The following is a 22427-nucleotide window of genomic DNA, read 5'->3' as shown; positions in this document are numbered from 1 at the left end:
ACTGTCAGATCTGTCTGACCTTAAAAGGAGAAGAACAATCCACCCCAGATGGGGAATAGCATCTCAGTAGCTGAGTTGTTGGGAGGGCTCGAGGTGTTATAAACCACCAGACCACCTTTCAAATACTGAACTTGGCCAAAAATGCTAAAATGAAAAGGCATTGCTCCTAAGAACTGGTCACAGATTGGGACAATAGAAAATTTTTATTTTTTTGTCCTTGAGGAAGTATTAATAAATAGTTTTACAGATATCCATCTGGGTTAGTGGGTGGACAAGAACACCATAGAGAAGAGGTTTGCAAAAATGACCGGAATGAACTCTTCCCAGTGCTAGGACATATTTTAGTTGCAAAAGAATCTTAGTAAATTTACACTGAAGCCAGGTTCAAATTCTCTTGCTCTGTTTTTTGGTTAAAGAGGAAGTATTGTCTCAAAAAGGTCTGAGATCTGCCCCTAATACATTCAAAATTTAAAAGATATCCAGGACTATGGTCACATAGCATGAGCAAGAAATCAAATGATACAGCAAGCTGGCCAAAATTCCCTTGAGAAAATACGTGCCTTGGGAGAGAGGTCCATACATTTTGGTTACCTATCTTTTTGGGAAGGAGTCATTCCTTGGTAACAAGAGCCTCCAACCCTCACCTTAGAAAAGAAAAGAAACAAGGCTGAAGATCAATCATCCCTTAATGAGAGGAAAAAAGACAGCTTTTTCATGTCAAGCCTCATTAACTAAGGTGAGGGTTTGGGGAAACCAGGCATAATTTGACATGAGGGCTACAAGCCATGATTTCTGCTGGACTATCCAGAAGCACCTGAGAAGTCTCAGTGGTATGCCACCTGCACTCCGTACTCTCCACATAGCCTGGTCTGGATAATTTAAATAGGAGTCATCCAGGACTTTCCTCAAAGGGCATGTTCTGAGAATGGTTAAAAATCTCTCCAAACAAAGATATTTCCTTTTCTGACCAGTTATGGTACCTTGGGTCTGAACTCTAACTCCTTAAATCATCAAAGCAACCAATAAACATAAATCCTCTGTTTGGAGGATACTGTAATGATAAGGACACAGTCCCTAGTCAAAGAGAGAGGGTCATGATATAGAAAAAGAGAGAAAATGTCAATAAATAATTGTGATACACTGTAGTAAATGTGACAGCAAAGTAATGTATAGGGTGGTATGAAAACACCAAGAAGGAAGCTAATTGCCTAGTATTTGGAGAAACATCAAGGATGGCTTTGCAGAGAACATTTGATATCAGCCTTGAAAGGTGAGGAGGTATCTCAGCATACTGACGTTGATCCGCTAGGGCCATTAGGACCCACTCAGAGAACTGAGGCCCCCATGAGCCAGAGAATGGCACCTAAAACCATGGCTGACACACTGGCTACCATCCTGCCTAACAGGAGGAGTATACAACTGAGGCCAGGCACACCAGCTGTCCTCCGAAGTGCAGTGGAGGTCAAATGCAAGGTGAGTTCACCTGACTGAGTGTGATTGATCGAGAGCATACTAGGAACCATGTGTGGGATTTAAATGGAACAAAACTCATGTTTCCAAAAAAGGAAGAATGTGATAAAAATGGAAGTTTTTAAAAAAATGATATGAGATTCTTCCCAAAGCAGTGGATTTCTCACCATTTGAGACATTTCAGAAGAGCTGGGATATAGAGGGGATTTCATGATAAATGCTGGGTGAGCCTAGAAGACCTTTCAGGTTTGAAGCACTCTTCTGCACTGACAGAGAGATGGCTGGAAGGAGTCTGGAAATAACAGGCCACTGCTGGACATCAAAAGGCCAGAGGGCACTGAGCAAGTGAAGAAAAGTTGGTGGAGCAGATGAGAGGAGAAGGACTGAAGACAGATGACTTCATCCTTCCATTAAATGCTAGAGCTGTTCCTCAGTCACTGGATGCCACTGTCAGGGAGGAAACGTGGAACATGATTCATTCCAGCAACACGGGAGTCTCTAAGTACTTTGGGCAGACAGGATAAATCTCATTTCCATGCCTGTTCCTGTAGTGAATTCAAGTACCTTAGTTTAGCTTATGCTGACAAGGGATCTCTGACCCAGGTGACGAGTGAAGCATCAATTGTCCACAGGAACTTACGCTGCTAAACTGAGGTTTATGGAGTTTATGACAATAGAAGAAGTCCAAGCGTTTGCCACTGAGCACAATAACCAGCACTGCTGTGGTCAGGGGAGGCCCAGGAGAAGAATCAAGCCATTGTTGCCATGGAAATGAAGACCTTCAGAAACCTCCCTGAACCAAGTGTCCCCAAATTACTGGTTTACAAAATAAGGAAGAAGAAAAGGCTCACAGACAACTCCTCAAAGACCGCTTAGTTGGAACCAAAGACCAATACTGGATATTGCCTTTCACATCTTAATTATTTTATGCATTTCTTCAATTCACAAACTAACACCAACTCCCCTAAAATGTACAATTAATTCAAGGCTCATCTGTCATTTACCACTTAGCCAATGTGCATGCCTTATTTTAGGGTAACAGAAACTCTGTGAGGTGAGGTGTATCTGCTATATGCTGTTTTGGGCTGAACTGTGTCCCCACAAAGTCTGCATGTGGAAGTCCTAACTCCCAGTACCTCAGAATGTCTTTATTTTGGAATATAGTCTTTAAAGAGGTAATTAAGTTAAATTAGGTCATTAGTGTGGACCCTAATCCCATATGACTGGTGCCCTTATAAGAAGAAGAAATTAGGTCACAGACATGTACAGAAGGAAGGCCATGTGAACACACAGGGAGAAGATGGCCTTCTACAAGTCAGGGTCAGAAGCCTGGACCAGACCCTTCCTTCATGGCCTCAGAAGGAACTGATCCTACTGACACCTTGATCTTGGACTTCCAACCTCCAGAACTGTGAGAAAATAAATTTCTATTGTTTAAGACACCAGTATATGCTACTCTGCTGTGGTAGCCCTAGGACACTAATACAACAATCCAGCCTGAATAAAAACGGGCACCTTGAATAAAACCTGTATCAAACATCACTCCACTGAGTGGAGTGTCCTTCCCACTGGCTTTCTTGCACCTTGGTTTCACCTGTTCATTTCATGGAGAAAAGCATCCTGCCGCAAGTTTAGGAATGTAACACCAGAAACACACAATATCTGAGTTTGGGCCAGCATCCCTCCCTCCCCTGCACCATCCCACCCCCACACACAGACACAATTAGAGCTGCTCTGCCATCTTCTCGCTGGCCTTTAACTTATACCCACATTTGAGGATCAATACCTATGACAGCCCAACACAAAGAAAAGAGAAAGGCTGGGCACTAGCCAGCTAATTGTTCATTAGAAGCAAGAGTCTTTTACCAAATGGAATGTTTTGGGAGTGGATAGCACTGAGGGCAGGAAACCAACTATGTCCTTAGTGACTATACAGCAAAGCAGCTCCAGCAGGGCCACTGCTCACTGCTGGCTCCAGAATCAAAATGTCCAACTTCAACTATTCGCTCATCTAATACTTGCTACATTGTCTCTTGCCTCAATTTCTTCATCTGTAAAATCATCGCCATTAATAAATGGATTCAACTTGAGGATTACATGAGTAAAGACCTTTCATGCACTTAGCCTAGAACCTGACATACAGCATGCCCTCAATAAGTGTTAACCACCATTATTATTATCATTTCTTTTACTTTGCTTAGAACCCACTCATGGACTGTACCTCTTTTTTTTTTTTGAGAGGGCATCTCTCGTACTTATTGATCAAATGGTTGTTAACAACAATAAAATTCTGTATAGGGGACTCAATGCACAATCATTAATCAACCCCAAGCCTAATTCTCGTCAGTCTCCAATCTTCTGAAGCATAACAAACAAGTTCTTACATGGTGAACAAATTCTTACATAGTGAATAAGTTCTTACATGGTGAACAGTACAAGGGCAGTCATCACAGAAACTTTCGGTTTTGATCATGCATTATGAACTATAAACAATCAGGTCAAATATGAATATTCATTTGATTTTTATACTTGATTTATATGTGAATCCCACATTTCTCCCTTATTATTATTGTTATTATTATTATTATTATTTTAAATAAAATGCTGAAGTGGTAGGTAGATGCAAGATAAAGGTAGAAAACATAGTTTAGTGCTGTAAGAGGGCAAATGTAGATGATCAGGTCTGTGCCTATAGACTAAGTATTAATCCAAGCTAGACAAGGGCAACAAAACATCCACAGATGCAGAAGATTTCTCTCAAAACAGGGGGGGTGGGGTTCTAAGCCTCACCGCTGTTGATCCCCAATTTCTCACCTGATGGCCCCCCTGCGACTGTGCCTGTCTTAGGTTGTTCCTCCCTTGAAGAATCTTACCCGTCTCTGGCTAACCAGTCATCTTCCGGGGCTATACAGGGAAATGTAAAGTTGGTAAGTGAGAGAGAAGCAATATTGTTTGAAAAGGTTAGCTTTTTACTTCTTTGCAGATTTATGCCCTGTGGCTTTTATGCCCAGCATTTGTCTTGAGGTATCTTTACCACTTGGAAGAATTATGATACTTGGTAATTTCATTATGAGGCACGAATTCTACTTAAGGGTTGTAATTAGGAAGGAAGAAGAAAAGCTATAGAAGTAGCAGACGGAAGAAAACATGGGAAGAATGATTATTTCTTTGACATATCTTCTTGTAGAGTAACATAAGCATGTATAGGTTTTAAAGTACTAATTAAATTGCGTACACACATTAACATAATAGGAATACAGCTACATAACCAAAGCAGACCTACAATTACCAGCCATCTCCAGTGAAACCAAGAAAACCAGTTAGACACCCTAGGCATTTGTGAAAACGTATCAATGATATGATGGATATTGTCTAACTGAATTTAAACAGTTTGAGAAAAATCAGACAAATTAAAACAACACATTCCTGGGAACTGTTCACATCCCATATGTTCTTTTAACAGTAGACAGTCTGTAGTCGCAAGATTTTGGAGCTCTGCAACTTGCATTTCTCCTAATTCTTGGTTGAGTTCTGACAGTATAGATCCAGTCAAATTTGTTGTTGTACTGTATGCACAGGCCAGCTTAGATATCTCCTTCTTCATTCCAATGGCAAGTCCAGGATGGACTGTACCTCTTATAATGGTGAAAGGAGAGAGTAAAGGTAGAGCAGTTCAATAAGAAAGATGCAGTTACTACTATTACTTGTATTATGATGGACAACCAGTATGAATTGAACCCTTATAAATGTTGCTATGCTAAAACTTGCCTACATTTTATATTGACTCCTCATGATAATACTTGTAGGTAATTGCTGCCATTATTACCCATTTGTAGGCAGGGGAAACAGAGTGGATAAGTAACATGGCTAATGTGACACAGATAGTGAGAGGAGATGCATGGCTTGGAACAGAAAGATCTCCTTGACAGAAGCTCAGAGGCCCCCATCCCACCTCCTCCCATTGACCAGAAGCAGCTGGACCACTGCAGCGCTCCAAGCCACAGTGCCCTAAGCTGCAAAGACAGGGAGGTCAGCATAGTTAGCATGTGCAAGATGCACAGCCCGTGGGAATAATCAATAGAAAATTATCCCATGAGCCCTTGCCAAGACACTATGCTAAGGACAGCCTCCATAATCAATTAAGGCTGGGCAAGCTTTTGCCACATCCCAATATCTAAAGGCTCTACTTAGGAATATCCACATTTTTATAACAACTGAGGAGCCCCACTGACTTAAATTTTTCTCACCTTTGCTTCTCAAATCTCTGCTCACACCTCCCAAGTCCACAGCTAGAAATTAAGCAATCCTGCCTTCAAATAAAGAATAAAAGATCATTGTTTTGAGGGTTTGCAGAGCAAGGAAAGCCGTTTGCCATCAATCTCAGGAAGTGAACTAAATGCCCTGCTATAGCAGAAACACAGAAAGCTTGCCTTGAAGACAGCTGCCTAAAGCAGAACCACAAATCCCTTTTCCTGCAAACCTGCTGCGAGGAGGCCACTATCACATTTTAAAGAGCACAGTTCCCCTTTGGTCAGGTACAGCAAGGCCCAGTTTTTTCCTGTGGCACTGGGTTCAACACTGGACTTCAGAAATTTACACTAAAGTCCAAGTAAACAAACCAAAAAAGAGTTATTAAGGAGGAAAGTTAAAAAATGGTTTTAAAACCTCAGCCTCTTCCTTGCTTGATCTTTGAGACCTCACTTCTCATCACAGAAGGCCTCTCCTGTGGGGACAAACCCCCCATTTAGGTTAAGGCCCACCCTGCTGTGGTCTCCCTGGGGAATGTGAGACTAAAATGTGGGTGAATTTCTCATCCGTCTGCAGGCTTTTCATCCAAGTGGCAAATACTAATTTATTGAGGATCTATTATAAGTCAGGCACCATAGCAGGGCTATTAGGACATTTCTGAGGTTTTAAAGTTTACTTCAAGTGTTCCCCTTGAAGCTGTCCTTTTTGAGAACCACAGAGATTGTTTTCTCCTCCTAGGAGCACTCCTACAGGAGTGAGAGATGCCTTTTCAAGGATAATAATTTGAATGTCTGGTTCATGCATTAGATGGTGAGCTTCTTGAGAGCAGGGAACTCCCATTTAACTCTTTGGTGTATTTCTGAAACCCAGCAGAGGACACAGTATATGTTCAATAAACAACCAGCTAACAAGAGGAGCTGATGAATGATTTCTAGTCTCTGAACTCTTAAACCAGTCAATGGAAACTCACCATACCTTTTATGGAAATCAGAAAATGTGCCCCGCGAGAGCCCATTCACCTTTGATACCCTGTGACAATTTGTTTTGGGTATGACCAAAGCTCTTGGACTGTTTTTCACTTTATGGGGACTGTATTTGAAGCAAGGCATCCTGGTCTGAAATATGGCTCTAACCAGCCAGGCTGCCTGGAGTGTGCCTGGAACCAGCTCCAATCAGCAGCAGGACTCTCCTTGATAGCCAATGGTGGTCAACACAGGTGTTCTTAACTAAGCATCTATTCTGTGCTCCAATGCCAAGTCTGAACACTTCTGCAAGGATGGCCCCATCGCATCAAGCTTCTGTCACGGCTCTGACTCAAATAAGCAGTGGTTCTCAAAGTGTGGCCCTATACCAACTGCTGATGCAGCACCCGGGAGCTTGAGGGAAATGCAGATTCTTGAGCTCAGCCCAAACCTACTGCATCAAGCTCTGCTTTAAGAAAGTGCTCTAGATGATTCAAATATATGCTAAACTTTGAGAACCATTGTTATAAAGATTTACCCAGATGGAGAAACTGTGTGGTTTGAGTCAATCCTACCAAAGTTAATAGCAGTTGGCACCATATACACTGGAAGGCTATGATTCTATTCAGCAAGGCCAGGACTCGAATCATGCAAGTGGGGATATGGGTATAAAATTTAAGGAGGTGCCTCATATGTCTCACCTGAGTCCTGGCCCTCCTTATTCAAATGGAGAATTAATGCACTGGGGACAAAAGCACATCCAGGTTACCTGCCTGACTTTCTTTGTGACTCTCTGGAACTAAAAGGGTTCAATCTCAATACTTGATGGGTTGCATCAATACTACTGGGAAGCCACAGTAAAAACTCTCTCTTGCTGACCTCTATTTCCATGAGCTAATCAGCAAATAAACAAACATAAAAGAGCAAATGAACTATTAGTTCTTATAAAGTGCAATACTTACAATTCAGTCCTCTATCCTCCTTCCTCCCCATCTCTTCTTCCACTCCATAAAAAACATGGCAGTTAGTAACTAAGTCCTTGAATGCAATGTTCAAAAATGTCAGATCATGTGAGCCTGGAGAGAGTCTCAGGTGGTCTCCTCAAAAGAGCAGCTATTTGGGTTTTCAGCATCATAAATGACCTGCCTCATTCTGGAGTGCCTTTTATTTATGGGTGTATATTATTTCCTGCTCTTTTGCAAGGATGCTGACTTTTGGATTCTGGCTCCTGCCTTAGCTTACCCTCCTCCACTGCCTCCACCCTCGCGTGCAGGGGTCACCGCTGCTGAGACAGGGCTGCCCATCCCCCTGCCCCCTGTCCCTCCAGACGGCCACGCCTGGAGCCACCTGGATAAAATCTTCAGGCCATGCCCGAGACACTCTGCCAAAACTAGAGCTCTTCTCAACTTCTTTGTACCTATCTACTTACATTTTTTCCTGCCTAACAAGCAAACAGTCAAGAACTGCTGCCACCTCATACATCACCTCTTGTTAGGCAGCCACCATTCTCAGAGGAAGAAGGAAATTATTGCCTTTACATTTGGGAGACAGCTTGGGAGAACTGACATGTTCTTCAGTTCTAGAGGAAAGCGTACAAGATGCTCTTAAAATGAAAGGACAGGATAATGACCCTCTGCTGAGCATCAATGTGTCCAGGAACCTGTGTCAAATCCACCCAAGCCTTGGTATGATGAGACCCACTATTTCTTTCTTCAGCAGTCCCATGGGGGCCCATCATTTGCTATCTGTTTGTGTATTAAGAGGTGATCTTACTTAGCTGAGCACCCCTGTCTGCCTTTATGCTGCCCAGTGGAAGGGGTTGTGAGAGTGGCATTCTGTCCCCAACCCTGACAGGGCTTAGCTCACTGTGCCATTTTCTATTACCAGAGCCTCTCAGACTGGCAGTCCCAATAAAAAGATCCCATGAAAAGTATGAGTCAAAGGGGAGCGAATGGGATTTAACAAGCAGAGGAGTTTATTTCACTTAATGATCAGTAAATGCCCAAGAGGACAATCTGTTTTCTTCAAATCATATTTCCCCTCCTATTCATGAAACTCATGTCTAATATTTTCTGCATCTCATGACATGAAGCTCCCCTCACAGCATTTAATTTCTGTGTTTTTGGTAGCATTGAGTATCCTTGTTAGCTCGGCTGCGGGCTAACTCTGGTAAATTGTCTACCCAACGCATCTGGCATAAATCCTCCAGGCCCATGGCTACTCTGTCTCATCCAAGTTCCCTGGAAAACAGGTGAAACATGGACTAGTGTCAAGAATGCTGTGTGCCCTTCTTAGGGAGACTGTGCAGCCCATGGCTGGTCCACTATCTACAGCAGACCCTGGGTGGTTTGGCATCAGCGGACCTTGGCAGAGGCTGCAGCTGGGCTGGGCCTTCACTTTACACTTCGGTATTTACATAGCATATGTTTCATGGAGGTCCTGAAGGAGACTTCTAAACCCTTCCTTACACTGTTACCAGTGATCCTCCTAAAACACAGGTTAAGGTGCTGCCTTCTCAAAAACCTGCAAGGGTTCCCCACTGCCCCTGACAGTGGGTGCCAGCACAGTTTCATGCTTTCAACTCCAGCTATACCCCTCCAGGGACCCCTTGCTCCAGCCACACCAAGCCACTTAGTATGGCCTAAGCACATTTCCTATTTCCTTCATTGGGCAGAACAGTGGAGGAGTTAATGCTATGGGCTTGGAAGCTAAACTGCCTGGATTCAGATCTCTCCTGTTAGGGAAGACCAACCAGATTTACTAGACTTGAAAGCTGTGTGACTCAGTGCCTTCATCTGTAAAATGGGGCAAAGAGCAATTCCTTCTCATGGAGTTACCGCTAGGATTCAAGGAGTTCCCAGGCATTATGCTCTTGAAATGACACTGAGCACCCAGTAAACAATTAACAAGGGTAGGCGATATTACAAGTAGAGAATTCTCCTTATCACAGAGGGCTAGGTTAGAGGAAACCTCCTTTAGCAGCCAGGCTCCGCCTCCTAAACCAGAGGTAATGGCAGCTCTTTTGTTCTCATAGCTCCTGCTAGTCAGTATCCCCAATTGTCCCTGTTTCATTTTGCCATATATACATCTCTCTCTCCTACATTAAACTGAGTGTTTTGAAGACAAAGACCCACTCTAATCCATCTTATTTTACATCCCGCAAAACCCGTCCGCACACCTTGAATACAGCAGGCTATCCCTAAACATTTGCCAGGTGGGAATCACTCTAAGAAGAGGCATGGAAGCACATGGCTGAGAGGTACACTTTTGAGGGTTCTATTTGAGGATACTGGGTGAAGGCTCGGGACAGTGTCTGCTCTATACTGTCCACCCACTGGAAAAATATCTCAGTATCCAGAAAACATCTGTGAACACTACTTGAGGGTGGCTGTGGAAAGAACTGAATGTAATTATAACCTGGGCATGGATTTAGGGCATTCATGAATCTGCTTCAACTGTAGTAAAAATGGGGTCCAGTGTACTTTTTTTCCCCCTAGAGAGACTTTCCAGAGAGCATTCACTGGATGTGCAATGGGGTCTGTGAGACTCCCAAATTAAGAAGCCTTGACTTAGTTGTTTAAGCCCTCCAAGGCCTTATAATCGAAGGAATACACAGCTATCCTTACAAGGCACAAACCCACTAACTAGGAAGAACTGGGCACCAGAAGCTTGCTGATTTCAGAGGAAAACTAGGAAAGGTTCCTTAAACCATTCCACATTGAGACCAACAAGCAAGGCAAATAACGGGCCTGGGAGCTCCCGCAACTCACTCCTCCTCAGGGGGCATGGAGCCAAAGGTCATCCAGCATGACGCAGGCCTGGGGTGCAGACACTCGCCATTTGGCTCAGTCTGGCTGTGAGGGTTGTTTTCTGTCAGGGTGACTAAGAAATGTAGTGCATCAGGGTCCCCACACACAAAATGAGGCTGTTCACCTAATGATCGTGCAGAGAGCTCAGTGACACTGAGCCTGATACCAGAACAAAAGGGAGACAAAGACCATTAGTGCAGAGTCCCCATAGGATTTCGTGCTGGCAGATGGTCTGCAAGAAATCCTCACGCAGGAGGCTGTTTTATTTGCAGAAGCCACAGTGGTAAATTAAAGCCCATCCTAACCCATTCTGGGCTCTCTGGTTTCTCTTGTAGCTATTCCTATCACTGCCCATAGGCCACTAAAACCTGCCCACATGCAGAATGATTGATTCTGCTCAAACAGCAAGCCACAAACTCCTGTTGAAAAGCCCACTTCAAATAAGTCATTAGCTTCCTTTATGGATTTTTCAAGTCATAAGGAATAGGACCTGGGAGTCCCATCTTCTGTAGAGTAGAAAGGGAGTGTTTGAAAAGGTGGGGGACCTGGAGAAGCCACAATATACTGCTTGAGCCTCTCTCTTTTCTCTCTGTCAACAAGAAGGATCTAGCAAAATAGGCCCTGACGACCTCGTTGTCAGTGGCAGCTATTCAAGCCAAACCAGACTGCCCATGGGTCCTTCATCACATGCTGGACGTGAAGGAGAATAGAGAAAGGGCTTAGCACCCTGTCTGGGGTCCACAACAGATGGTATGCAGAGCACTGGCAACATAGAAAGTCATGGTAAAGGAGGAGTGACTAAGACCTTCTGACATGTCAAGGGACAGTCCCTTCCTGCTGAGCTGCGAATGACCCCCTGGGGGGAGGGGGCTGGCAGTGTAGCCACAGGGGCAGGCTAAAGGCACCAACACCAGAAACCCAAGTTGTGCCACTTGGCATGTTTCAGCTCCCCGCCTGACCCATGTTTAACAATTCTGATGTACCACGGAACAGACAGCTCCAACCCGGGATGACTGCCTCCCTCAGCCCCTCTCCAACAGGCAATGAAAGCAAGACCCACTTTGAAAATTCTCCCCCATCATGCAAACTGACATAGGCATGCTTTTCAAAAACCTACAGCCAATCTGTTGATCATTACTTATTTACAAAGGCCTTCGGGCAGAAAGTCCTGTAAAAACCGTACTTGATATGGTATACACTAGCTTTTTTCTGCTTGTGGAAAAAAAGTCCCCCCAAGGCTACCTCAAACCATCACTTTCTATTGCACATAAAATGTAGCATGTAACACTGAAGTATTTAATATATATGGTATAATATATCTACAGGAAAGGCATTTGTGTAGAAGTATGTTACCCTGGATTTGGTAATTTGATGTTTTGCTGAAGGCTATGACTTAAAAAAGCTTCCACCTCGTACAGAAGACCTGTCATCTTGGTACCCAGGGGCCAACAGAATAAAGAAGTACCCTTAAGCAGCAAAACTCTGACACAGCTTTGAAGCATATGAAAACAGTATAACGCCTCAGAATTATTATTACTCAAGATCAAAGAAATGAGCCATACTTTACATAGCAAACAGGGACAGGGAATGTGGCTCCAAAGGTTTCAGATTTTTCAGACTTCTCTTTATTTATTTATTTGCTTCTCTAAATTTAGGCAAAAGAAAGTGCCAGGGCTTTTCTCTAGTTTTAATGGATAAAACTATTAGCATGAGACAAGGCGATTACCTAAAGGTGAGTAAGTAGGAAATGAATGCTAGCATGACAAGTCACATCATAAAAATGAGAAGCTTGGCAGTTGGTGCATTTTATTCCTCCTCATAAACTGTAAACAAGCATGTAAATCAGCAACACCCAAGCAAGACTGAGCAAAGGGGCAGGCAGAGACCAGTTAAGGAAGCATTTAGCAGGAAGAGATGATTATATGGAAAAGTACATGGGGCTGGGTGAGTTTTCCACCAGAACCTGTGCCCTCAACGGCATGGAGAAGGGCTGCCTGGGTCTACACCCTAGAAAGGTGATCTCGGGGGGGTCAGGAAGATATGGATGTGTGGGGAAAGAGGAAGGCAGGGGAAGTTGCCATAATTTTATTTCAATAATCAAAGGGAAGAGCGTGGCCAGTGGTAATGAAAAGAAAGTAACAGCAAGATGGCAGGTGTCACCATGAGTGACCATTTAGGGAAAGCAGTGCAAGTCTGAGATGGCTCATGTTTCCCTGAAGGGCTGCAGAGTTAGGACGTGAGAGGAAGTAAGTCCTGGGATTGGCAGATGGATGACAAAAAGGAGAGATGAAAGATAAAGAGGCCATGAGGAGGAGCCACAGAACTCTTTGAAATTTGGGTTCATATGCCATTTCCTAGAGGAAGCCACTGTCAAGACAGAAAGAAGGGAAGCAAGGAAAAAAGGAAGAAGGGAGAGAGAGAAAACACTGTATTTCATAATTAATATTGCTTTTAGCCTGAGCACAACTGGAGTACGTTTGAACTTTGCTTTGGCAAGTCCACAGATTATTAGACTTTTTTATCAGTCAAAGTCAATTAACAGAAATTTGATTTCAATCGACAGGATCAAAGGAAGGTAATCTTCAGGTTCATTTCCGATTGTGATGATACATCTCACATATGGCCTTCAGTGCAGACAACAGTCCTCGGAGGGGCTCCGCAGAAAGACTTGCCGGCAGCACACTAACCGCGTGTGTCCCTCCGATTGGTCGCCGCCATCATTAGTGCCACGGCTGTTTAGGAACTACACACAGACGGGACACGGTGACAGCTACGACTTTAAAGCCTATGTATTTTTCAAACGGCTTTTCAAACTGTTTTTCATGACAGAATTTTTTCAGCTCTATCATTAACTGCTGACAAGCTGACAGAATAAATACTCCAGCCTTTAAGAAGCCATCTGACGGTCCTGTCCCCTCCCCCGCCCCCCCCCCCCCCCCCCGCTGGCCGCGGAGGGGAGGCCCGGGCCTGGGCTGGAAGGGGAGTGGCCAGGTGCTGGGGAGAGGGCGCTGGAGGGGGCGCCCACGCGGCCGCGGGCCCTCTCCTTACCTCATCAGCTTGGGCGAGGAGCTCGGCGAGTTCCGCATGCCTCCGTTCCGCTGCTTTTTTTTTGGTGACAGCGTCGATGGCTGCTCGTCTTCAACTGGAAATACAGGCAGCTCATGAGATTATGAACACTTTGAGGGCAGACTGTGAAATACAGGGAAGATATCAAAGGACACACACGCACGGCTCAGTCACTCACTAGGAATTCACGGCTGTCTTTTGGGACCCAGCGACAGGGGTCAAATGCGTTAGTCAAAGAGGCCGGCTTAGGAGAGGGCAAATGCGTCACCTCTCCACACTCCAGCACTTGCACATGCCCTTTAAACAGCCGCGACAGTGTGTAAACACCCTGCCACTAGAAGGAAGGGCAATCAAGATTTATCAGCATACAAAATAGCTAGACATGGGAATACTGGATCATTATTCCTAGAGTTGATTTTGGCTACTTGCTGCGTAAATCCAACGGGTTTTCTCATAACCAAAATCAGAAATAAAGTCGTACATGAAATAGCAGCATAATAGCTGCTGGCCTGCTGGCTCTGCAAATGAACCAATTTAACTGGTTCCAAATCCCTGCACGCAGAGGAACAGCCTTGGAGAGAGGCAAGGATATGAGGGCCTCACAACCAATGTTTCTTCGGGACTGGCAACACTGGTGCATGCTGGCTCGAGAAGCCCCAGCCCAACTCAGCTCTTGCCTCTCCACCTCCCAAGAGGGTGGGCACGTGGGGCCGAGCTCATGGCATTCTTTCGTAACTCATTAGGACTGGGCTGCGAGCTTGGAGGACCTGGCGGGAGAAGAGGGCCCCGATGGAAGAGGAGGTTGCCACTGAATGGTATTTCTGATAATGGGGAGGAGGCAGGGCGGAGGGCAGCAAAGGGGATTAGAAACCAAAGGCTGTTTTCCAAATGCCTAAACCACACAGATCAGTAAGCAATGTGAAGCTTCGCTCACAAACAACACGGCACACTCTACTGCTTTTGCCCAAAGACACCCACTAATAAGCTTTACAGATGTATTAGTCTGCATCATGCCTCCTTTTCAGAGAGCTGCTTGATAATTAGCAGACCTACGCCCAGCCTGTGACCCAGGGGCATCAGCGGCAAAGTTCTAGTCCTCCTCTCCCCGACCCCACAATTCAGGCTGAAGCTGTAATGTCAAGAAGGAAAAATAGGATTCCCGGAGTCTTATAGTCAACGGCAACACAGACTGGAGGAAGCAGCCTCGAAACTTAGAATGCACGGCAGTTACCTTAAATCTAAGAAGAGAAATACTAGAGTGATGACATCAAAAGAAGCTTGACGTATATTAATGGGGTACAAGTCTTAGGTGGGGAAAAAAGTGCCATCTCAGCTACCTGACATTATACAGGAAGACCCATGCCAGGACATGCACTGTGTGGTACTTTCCTGAAAACCCTAAATAAAATTAGCACGTTATGATCCCTGATTCCAAGGGATTATAATAATCCAGCTACCCTCCAAGCCTGCTCAAAGCATCACACCTGGTATACTCCCCATTCTACCACCAGTCTGGGGCTGTCTAAATTTTGGTAGACACATGGAAAGGGAGCAAGAATGTGGTTTGAGGTGAGACTAATACCAGAAGAAACAAAGGCAAGAAAACCCCTGCAAATATCATTCCCAGCCTCCCCCGAGCCCTGGCCCCCAGAGGCCCAGGCTCAGGCTGCAACCATATCAGTCACTTAGGGCTCCAGGCAGCAACTGCATGGCTGGGAGGATATCACATCTTATCAGAAATGAGTATCCACAGCAAATCACACAGAGACTAAACAGCACTTAAGAGATTAAAGGAAATAAATGCAAGCCACATAAATGGTATTGAAAAAAATCACTTAAAGTAGATATGCATCTCTCGGCAAGCAAACAGGCACCCTGAGCTTGACCTAAATTCATCTTCCTTTCACAGGATAGGGGGCCAGGCATGCCAGGTGATAATGGGGTAGAAAGTCAGTGAGACAGAGAGAGAGGGGAAAGGGGTGTGTGTGTGCGTGTGTGTGTGTGTACTTTTGCACGTTTCCCATCTTAGGATGGAGTAGGAATTCTTACACTGACTCCACCACAATACCAGGTCACCTTTTAACATGGACCACTTGCGATTATTGTATTCTGTTTAGGGTGATTTAGATTAGTTGAGTAGCAAGAAGGACTAAATAATGTGCTTGCATGTTAAGTGGGTCTAGTGAGGGTGAAAGTTCTCTTCTTCTCTATCAAGCCTTCTTATGATTAGAACAATATATCCAGGTCTTCTACACAATGTAGTCTACTATGGCTAGCTTTATCAAGGCCACCAGACATTGCAATGGTTTTGTCCAGTTATACAGTGAGTCTGGATTAGTTGAGGCCTGAACAGAAGTCACACTCACTGGCATTTCTGTTGGATTCTTTTGCTTAACTTCTGTTTCCCCATTTGCACTAGGCCTATAATAAATAACCCACTTTGGTTAAGTGCCCATTATCCTTGCACCTTGTCACTGTTTGTTTACCTGCAATGATCTTCAGATAGAAGAGTTGCAAGTTAATGCCTTTTAGCCAGCTCCAGGGAGATACCTTATTCTGATGCTAAAGTTATGCCTCCTCCTATGCAAGGAAACTATTTATTTTCGCTGCAACTCAGAAAGATCATCCATCATAATCATACTGCATTTAAACTGGGATTTGTTCTCTTAAATGAAACTCATGTTCAAAGGTTTCTTCCTGCACTCACAGCCTGGAAATGCAGATCTGTTCCCTGAAGAGATGGGGGAAAATATCTCCAGCTCAAATATATGAATGTTGTGTAATGGAGACCATTACATATGGCTTAGATCCCACAAGAGAAAATGTGGTAACTTCTTTCTCATAAGTAGAATGTAAAGCATATTTAATTATTATCCCTTATATGAATTCTATCAGTTTCTGCATATTTAAAGAAAGCAGATCTAGGAAAACTTTTAGTTAAGCTATAAAATACAATGTTCATTTCATGGAATTAAAAGGGAGACTTAAATTTTCTTACTTTCACAAAAGACAAATGTATTGGAGTAATGGGCCCCTGCTTCATGCCAAGGCGCATTTACAGGTTCATGTTTAGCCTGCTTTTTAGCTGATTACAATACACGTCTGTCTCTAGCATTTTCACTTGCAGCATGCTGTGGAAGCCGGCTTCTTTAAAATACAAACAAGTTCAGGAATCCAATGTGGAATTTTTATAGGAGCTGAACTCCATCCAGTCTCCAAGTACTCATAAAATTCAAGGGCTTGTTTTTGCACATCCCTCAGTATAACACTTAATGTGCTGTTCTAACTTCCCAGGGCTCGCTTGTCTAATAGGCACTGAATCTAACAGTTTTACAGTTTGGGAAGACTCTGTGCTAGAAAAATGTCAGGCAAGTCTAATGAGGCTTCAGATCCCTGGCTTTGCACTAGCATTTAATTTAAAGTTACAATGATGTTTTAACATGTTTGCTTATACTTGACTAAAGAGGATTCATTATTTCAATGACATAACCTCCAGACAATGTTCTGGGAATTGATTTAAGACGCAGTAGTAATTCCAACTGCCTTAATGCAGAATCGAACATCTGTAACAACATTTTACTTGACTTTTCACCGGCATTCTGTTTTCAAGCACAGGCAAGGCTATATCTTCCAGAAACACTGGCCAGAACTTGGGGCTTACTTCAAGATGATCATATATTTTACTGGATTTTTTTTTTTTAAAGAAATCCCTTTCTTTATTGGCCTAGCCAGCTTGCAAACACGGTGCCAAAGTTACCCATGCCTCTATGTGGGCCCTTTAAGGAAAATGGGGCAACAATTCTAACTATGGGGTTTCCTGAGTAGTCCAGTGCTGACATGGGATGGGCCCGATATTCAGCTCCAGCCTGGGGCATGTTCCTTTTTCCCTGTTTCCTCAACAGGGTTTAGGGGAATGATGCCCTTTGCCATTTAAAGGTAAGTTTGTTGGCTGGAGTTAAAAAATAGTTCAAAGCTAATAAACTGGGAAACCTAATAAAAGGCAAACGATCCATAAACATGAGAGGACTGGCTATCTCCATTACCTTATTAATCACCACATCTGGAGAACCCACATCTGCACACACTTAGCAGGTCATTAGTAATGTCATATTCACACTGGAATCACTCAGAGTAAGAGGCATGCAAGTGGCTTGAATGCAAAGGCGTGGAGCTAACAGGGCTTCTGACTGAAGTCTTGAGCAAGCGGCTAGTTTTGGGGTAGGGGAGTTTAAATTATTGTTTTTTATGGTTTTTCTCTGCTACATTGCTGCCCCATAAGCTAAATGCATGCTGAAATCTCTTTCCTTCACCTAAACTTAGCATGTTAAGAGAGAAAACTGAGGGGTGCAGTTGTTAAAAACTGGGATGAGTCCCAGAACTCCTTCACCTGGCTCGGTCACAAGCCGAGAACTGTGAGTTGTGTTCTTGAACTCAAATGGGTCTTTGGGATAGCGTGATCTAGCTTCAACCTTGGCTGCCAAACAATAATGAGAAAAGAAAATGGAAATTAATCCTTTGTGAAATTTTTCATTAGAGAAGTTCCAAACTCACTTTAACACTGAGCAGAATTACAGCTTAAATCAAAATGGTAGTTTCTCACAGACAAATGGCAGGGTTTTTTTTTCTTTTCTTTTCCCCAGTAACTTCTTGAAATTCTTTTTGCTGTGTTATTGTCATCGACATCAGAAGGGATAATATGTCAGAAGACAATCTTGGTTGTACAAATAGTTTTAAAAAACATACAGAGCTCCTTCTCTATTCTATGATACACGCAGACACAGAAAACTCAGTTGAGAAGCAAGAGCAGACCGATTATCTCCTGTAGCCTGCTGAAATGCATCCTCCTGAATAATCACTGTATTCTGTGTCAGTGACTCTCCAAACTCTTGTTTTCATCTCATACCGCTGGCTTGGTCAGGCCCCCTTGGTTGTGACATTGCTGTCTAACTTTGTTAAATGCCCCTCCTAAGAAAGGGGGATGTGTCACATCTCCTTGTATCGTGAGTGACGAAAGTGAAAAGTGGGTGTGTGTTTTCAGTCGTTTAGGACGCAAATATTGTTTTACTAGAACAGAGGGTGAAAAAAGAAGGTGAAATTGCCAGACAAGGAATCTAACAGTGTGCTTCCTATGTTCTGTAGGTTTACCAAACTTTCCCCCAAAGGAAACCATGTAAGACATAATAATACAATCATTTTACAATATGTAATTCAAAATGGACAAACCTCCCAAACTGACCTGACCTCTCTCTAATATGATGGGAAGCCTAAGACCTTCACCAGAAAATCTGCCTGGTTAACTCTCAAGGTCTTACAATGTGGCCAGGGAACAGCAGTCCCTGCACTGGAGAGCAGACGGTGCCTGCTTTCTGGAGGGACATTTTTGTCCTATAATCATAGACTACCAGAGCCCTGGCTGGCTGTCACACAAACCAGACTAGTAGGAAGGTGTGGATGTTTCCATTAGCAATGAAGGAAAAACAACAACAAATACCAGCTAAATAACCCATTTGGTGAGTTTAGCCCTGGTTTTGCTATAAAGGAGCCCTTGACTATTGTTTTAGGATGAATCCTGTAGTGGGGAATGCCCCATGCCCATGAATGAGCTGAGCAGCTAAGCACAGCAAGATAGGGTAAGCCAGGCATCAGAGCCAAGTTCTCTGCCTAGAGGGTCAGTGAGCAGTTCAGTATCAGAACATGGAGGAGTCCTTGGAATGAGAGTTTCTGGTCTGACCAGCTTGGGACAACATGTGCCACCAAAAAGTTGGGTGAATGCTTTGCCATGTTACCGATAAAATTAACCCATAAAGCTATTTTTTGAAAGATCATGGCAAACATTAAAACACAGATAATGAAAAGATTATCACAATGCTGACCATAATCACATCTTTAACATATCACATACATAACACTCTGCAATTGAGCAACCACTTTATCACATACATTAGAAGGCAGGAATGACTTCACAATGTCTAGCTATGAAATAGGAAACATATTTACTTGCAAAACCTAGAGGATGTAGCTTAAAAACAACCACCACCCGTCATTATGTAAAATAAGGAGGGAAAGGGTCTCCACCTGGCTTGCCTCACCCTAGCACAGCCTGGAGGGCACCTACGGTAGGCTGAGGGGACAGGGAAGGAGGGGGAGGCTCGTTGGAGCTTTCTCATTTCTGGCTTTTGTGGAGCTAATAGGAGAATGAGGAGGGAGACTTTAAGGAACAATAGGTTATGTAGACGCTAATCACAGGGTATATTTCTGGCTCTATTCACTGCCTAGGAAACCTGAATTGTGTAAGTTTTAGTCCATCAACACAGTGTAATGAAAGAATTCAGCTCCTACATAGGAGGGAGAAAAAACACTATATAAGTATACTAACAGAATCCACACGACCTGGACAGCAGCGTTCTCTACAGAAACACCATGGGCCTAACAGATGCTCTAAAATCAAACTGGGCGATCCGATGTGCCTACTGAAACCATGGGCTCCCATCTCAAACCGTAGGCCTCAAGTTCTCTGTATCCTGTTCGGAGTCCAACGTTCATCAAAATCTCCTGTATCCAGACACTCAGCTCATATATCTTCAGTCAAAACCTGACCTGCTAAAGTAACTTGCCCAATGCTCCGTTCTGCTCAGTGTCCGGCAGGAAATCCCTTCTGGAGATTTGGTTGCCTTTGGCTCTTTTCTTTAATTTTTTTTTCTCAAAACAGACTGTTAGTTACTATTATCTCATGGGCAAAGAAGATTCTCAAGCAAAGATCACTAGATATTAGCTTCTCAGAGATGAGACGCAGAGATTAACAATGGAATTCTAAAAACAAATACACAACTGAAATAAGAGATGCAAGAATTTCCTTGAATGATTACTACGGAGGTTGGAGATGGGGAAAGTAATAGAAGATGGAAGATGACTTTTACTCCCAATCAAACTAGGAAAAAACATGTACAGGAGTCCAACAAAAACAGCCTCTTCTCAACTTTCCTTTCCTTTTCTTCCTGCTCCTTACTCTCAACACCAAGGAGATGGGAAAGGCTTCAAAGCCAAAAAGTATACCTGAGTCCTTTTTGTAGACCCGGCATGTGCCTGTTTGTGGGAGACAGGTTTTGGATTAGGGATGAAACCTGCCAAGTCCCTGGCACCAACAGCTGCCTTCTTTCTTTTCCTATTTCTCAAGTTCCCGAGTCACCAAACTATGGTCTAGGACATGATTTTGTAAAGCCCATGAGCTAAAAATGGGTTTTACATTTTTAAAATGGTTGGGAGAAAAAAATCTAAGAATAGTTCATAACACATTAATATAATAAATTCACATTTCAGTGGCTATAAATAAAGTTTTATCAGAACCTGGCTAATTGTTTCTCTCTAGGATTCCTTTCGCTCTACAACAAAGGAGTTGAGACTATATGACTTAAGATATTTAGCAAAGCCTAAAGATATTCACTAGTTGGCCCTTGACAGAAAAAGTTCACTGATCCCTCCTCTCATTTATCTTCTCACATTTTTCCAGGTTTCCAGTTTTTGAAAAAGCACAGTATTCTTCCCAATCCACCAAGGCAGCCAAACAATAAAAGAAACAAACATGGAGCCCACTTCATATACTCAGATTTGGGGAAGTGGGGAGAGACAGGTAGTTTAGTGACTCAAATGTCTCTACCACCCAGCTGGCTCTCAGTCCTGCAAGTCACCCTGCATGTGAGGAAACCAGTCAGATGACTGTCCCATGTTCCAACTCAAGTTAAGTGAGATTCATCTGCCCTGCACTTTAAGAATCAAGTCAAACCACATCTACCATAGCAGTTCCTTGAAGCTGTCAGTGTGTGGCTCTAGTCCACTCTGCAAGAGCCTGTACAAGACAACAGATTAACCATTAGACTAGATAGGTTGAAAATATACAGCTTCAACCTTTCCCCAGCTAGCTCAGAGCGATATATAGATGATTATTTCAACCGTCAGCTGCCGCATAGATTTAAACCCCTGCACAATAACTCCCAGATTCATCTGCCCCTTGTCAAACTCGCACGACTTCAGTTGGAGGCTACATGGTGTGGCAGTTTCACTGTGAATCCAGAATGATCCAGACGGCTCCTGTCTCTTTGTTAACAGGAAGCCAAACTGATGAGTTTGTAATGCATTTCTTATCAAAGGTAGTTTCAGAAAAGAAAATGTACCCCATCAGTTTGGCTAGACTATCACATATACTAGATTATGGGCTTAATCAGAACATCTCTGTTATTTTCATGAGGAAATAGATAATTCTGCATCCATCCCATTCCACAAAAATCACTTTATGCCAATGAGTTATGTTTTTATGAATTTCTAATTATCCTTGAATTTTTTTTCCCCTCTTGCAAAATACTTAATAAAATCATCAGCTGGAGCCTACAAAGCAATGGTGCTTAGTAGATACAAGCATGCTAATATATTTTTTTAAGTTAATGCTGTTCTTTTTGAGCTGTGAGTCTAAAATGATCATGGTGAATAAAGGGATTGTAATTTTCAGCTCATATGTTTAACAAAGACAAAATGGGCTGTAATGGAATTTATGGAGCCTGTAAAGGAACTCTTTTTCTAATATGGTTTATTATCAAATAGATTTGGATTTACAGTAGGATGAATAGGGTCCCTCCAAAACGTATCAAGAGAAAATGCCTGTAAGGTATTGAACACTGTCCCTGGCACACTGTAGGTGCTCATATAAACAGCAGCAGCTGCCACTCTTCTGCTATCTGTGTAACCCCTACTGACTTGAGAAATGCAGTACTTAAATATCAGCATTAAAATCACTATTTATCCTGTCTTTATTTAAAATTCAGATATTTTATTCATCATGGATTTCTTTTTTGGCATTTGATTTTCTTAAATATTAAACTGT

At 43.2% G+C, this 22427-nt stretch overlaps 1 protein-coding gene across 26 annotated transcripts in view; it reads right to left on the bottom strand.

Annotated features, from left to right (window-relative positions):
* The window catches only part of KCNMA1 (potassium calcium-activated channel subfamily M alpha 1), a 696669-nt gene that overhangs the window by 75835 nt on the left and 598407 nt on the right, over window positions 1–22427 (bottom strand). For 14 of the 26 annotated variants that reach the window (XM_073240789.1, XM_073240759.1, XM_073240760.1 and 11 more), the window contains one exon: window positions 13538–13631. In XM_073240789.1, coding sequence (XP_073096890.1) covers window positions 13538–13631 — 94 coding nt within the window. Of the gene's footprint in view, window positions 1–12015; window positions 13233–13537; window positions 13632–17942; window positions 18030–22427 lie in introns of those variants that run through there. The other 12 variants (XM_073240755.1, XM_073240756.1, XM_073240761.1 and 9 more) reach the window with 3 other exon arrangements.

This window comes from Manis javanica, chromosome 7, assembly GCF_040802235.1.
Source record: "Manis javanica isolate MJ-LG chromosome 7, MJ_LKY, whole genome shotgun sequence".
NCBI lineage: Eukaryota > Metazoa > Chordata > Mammalia > Pholidota > Manidae > Manis > Manis javanica.
The sequence above is the reverse complement of the archived record's forward strand: the minus strand, read 5'-3'. Positions and strand labels throughout refer to the sequence as shown.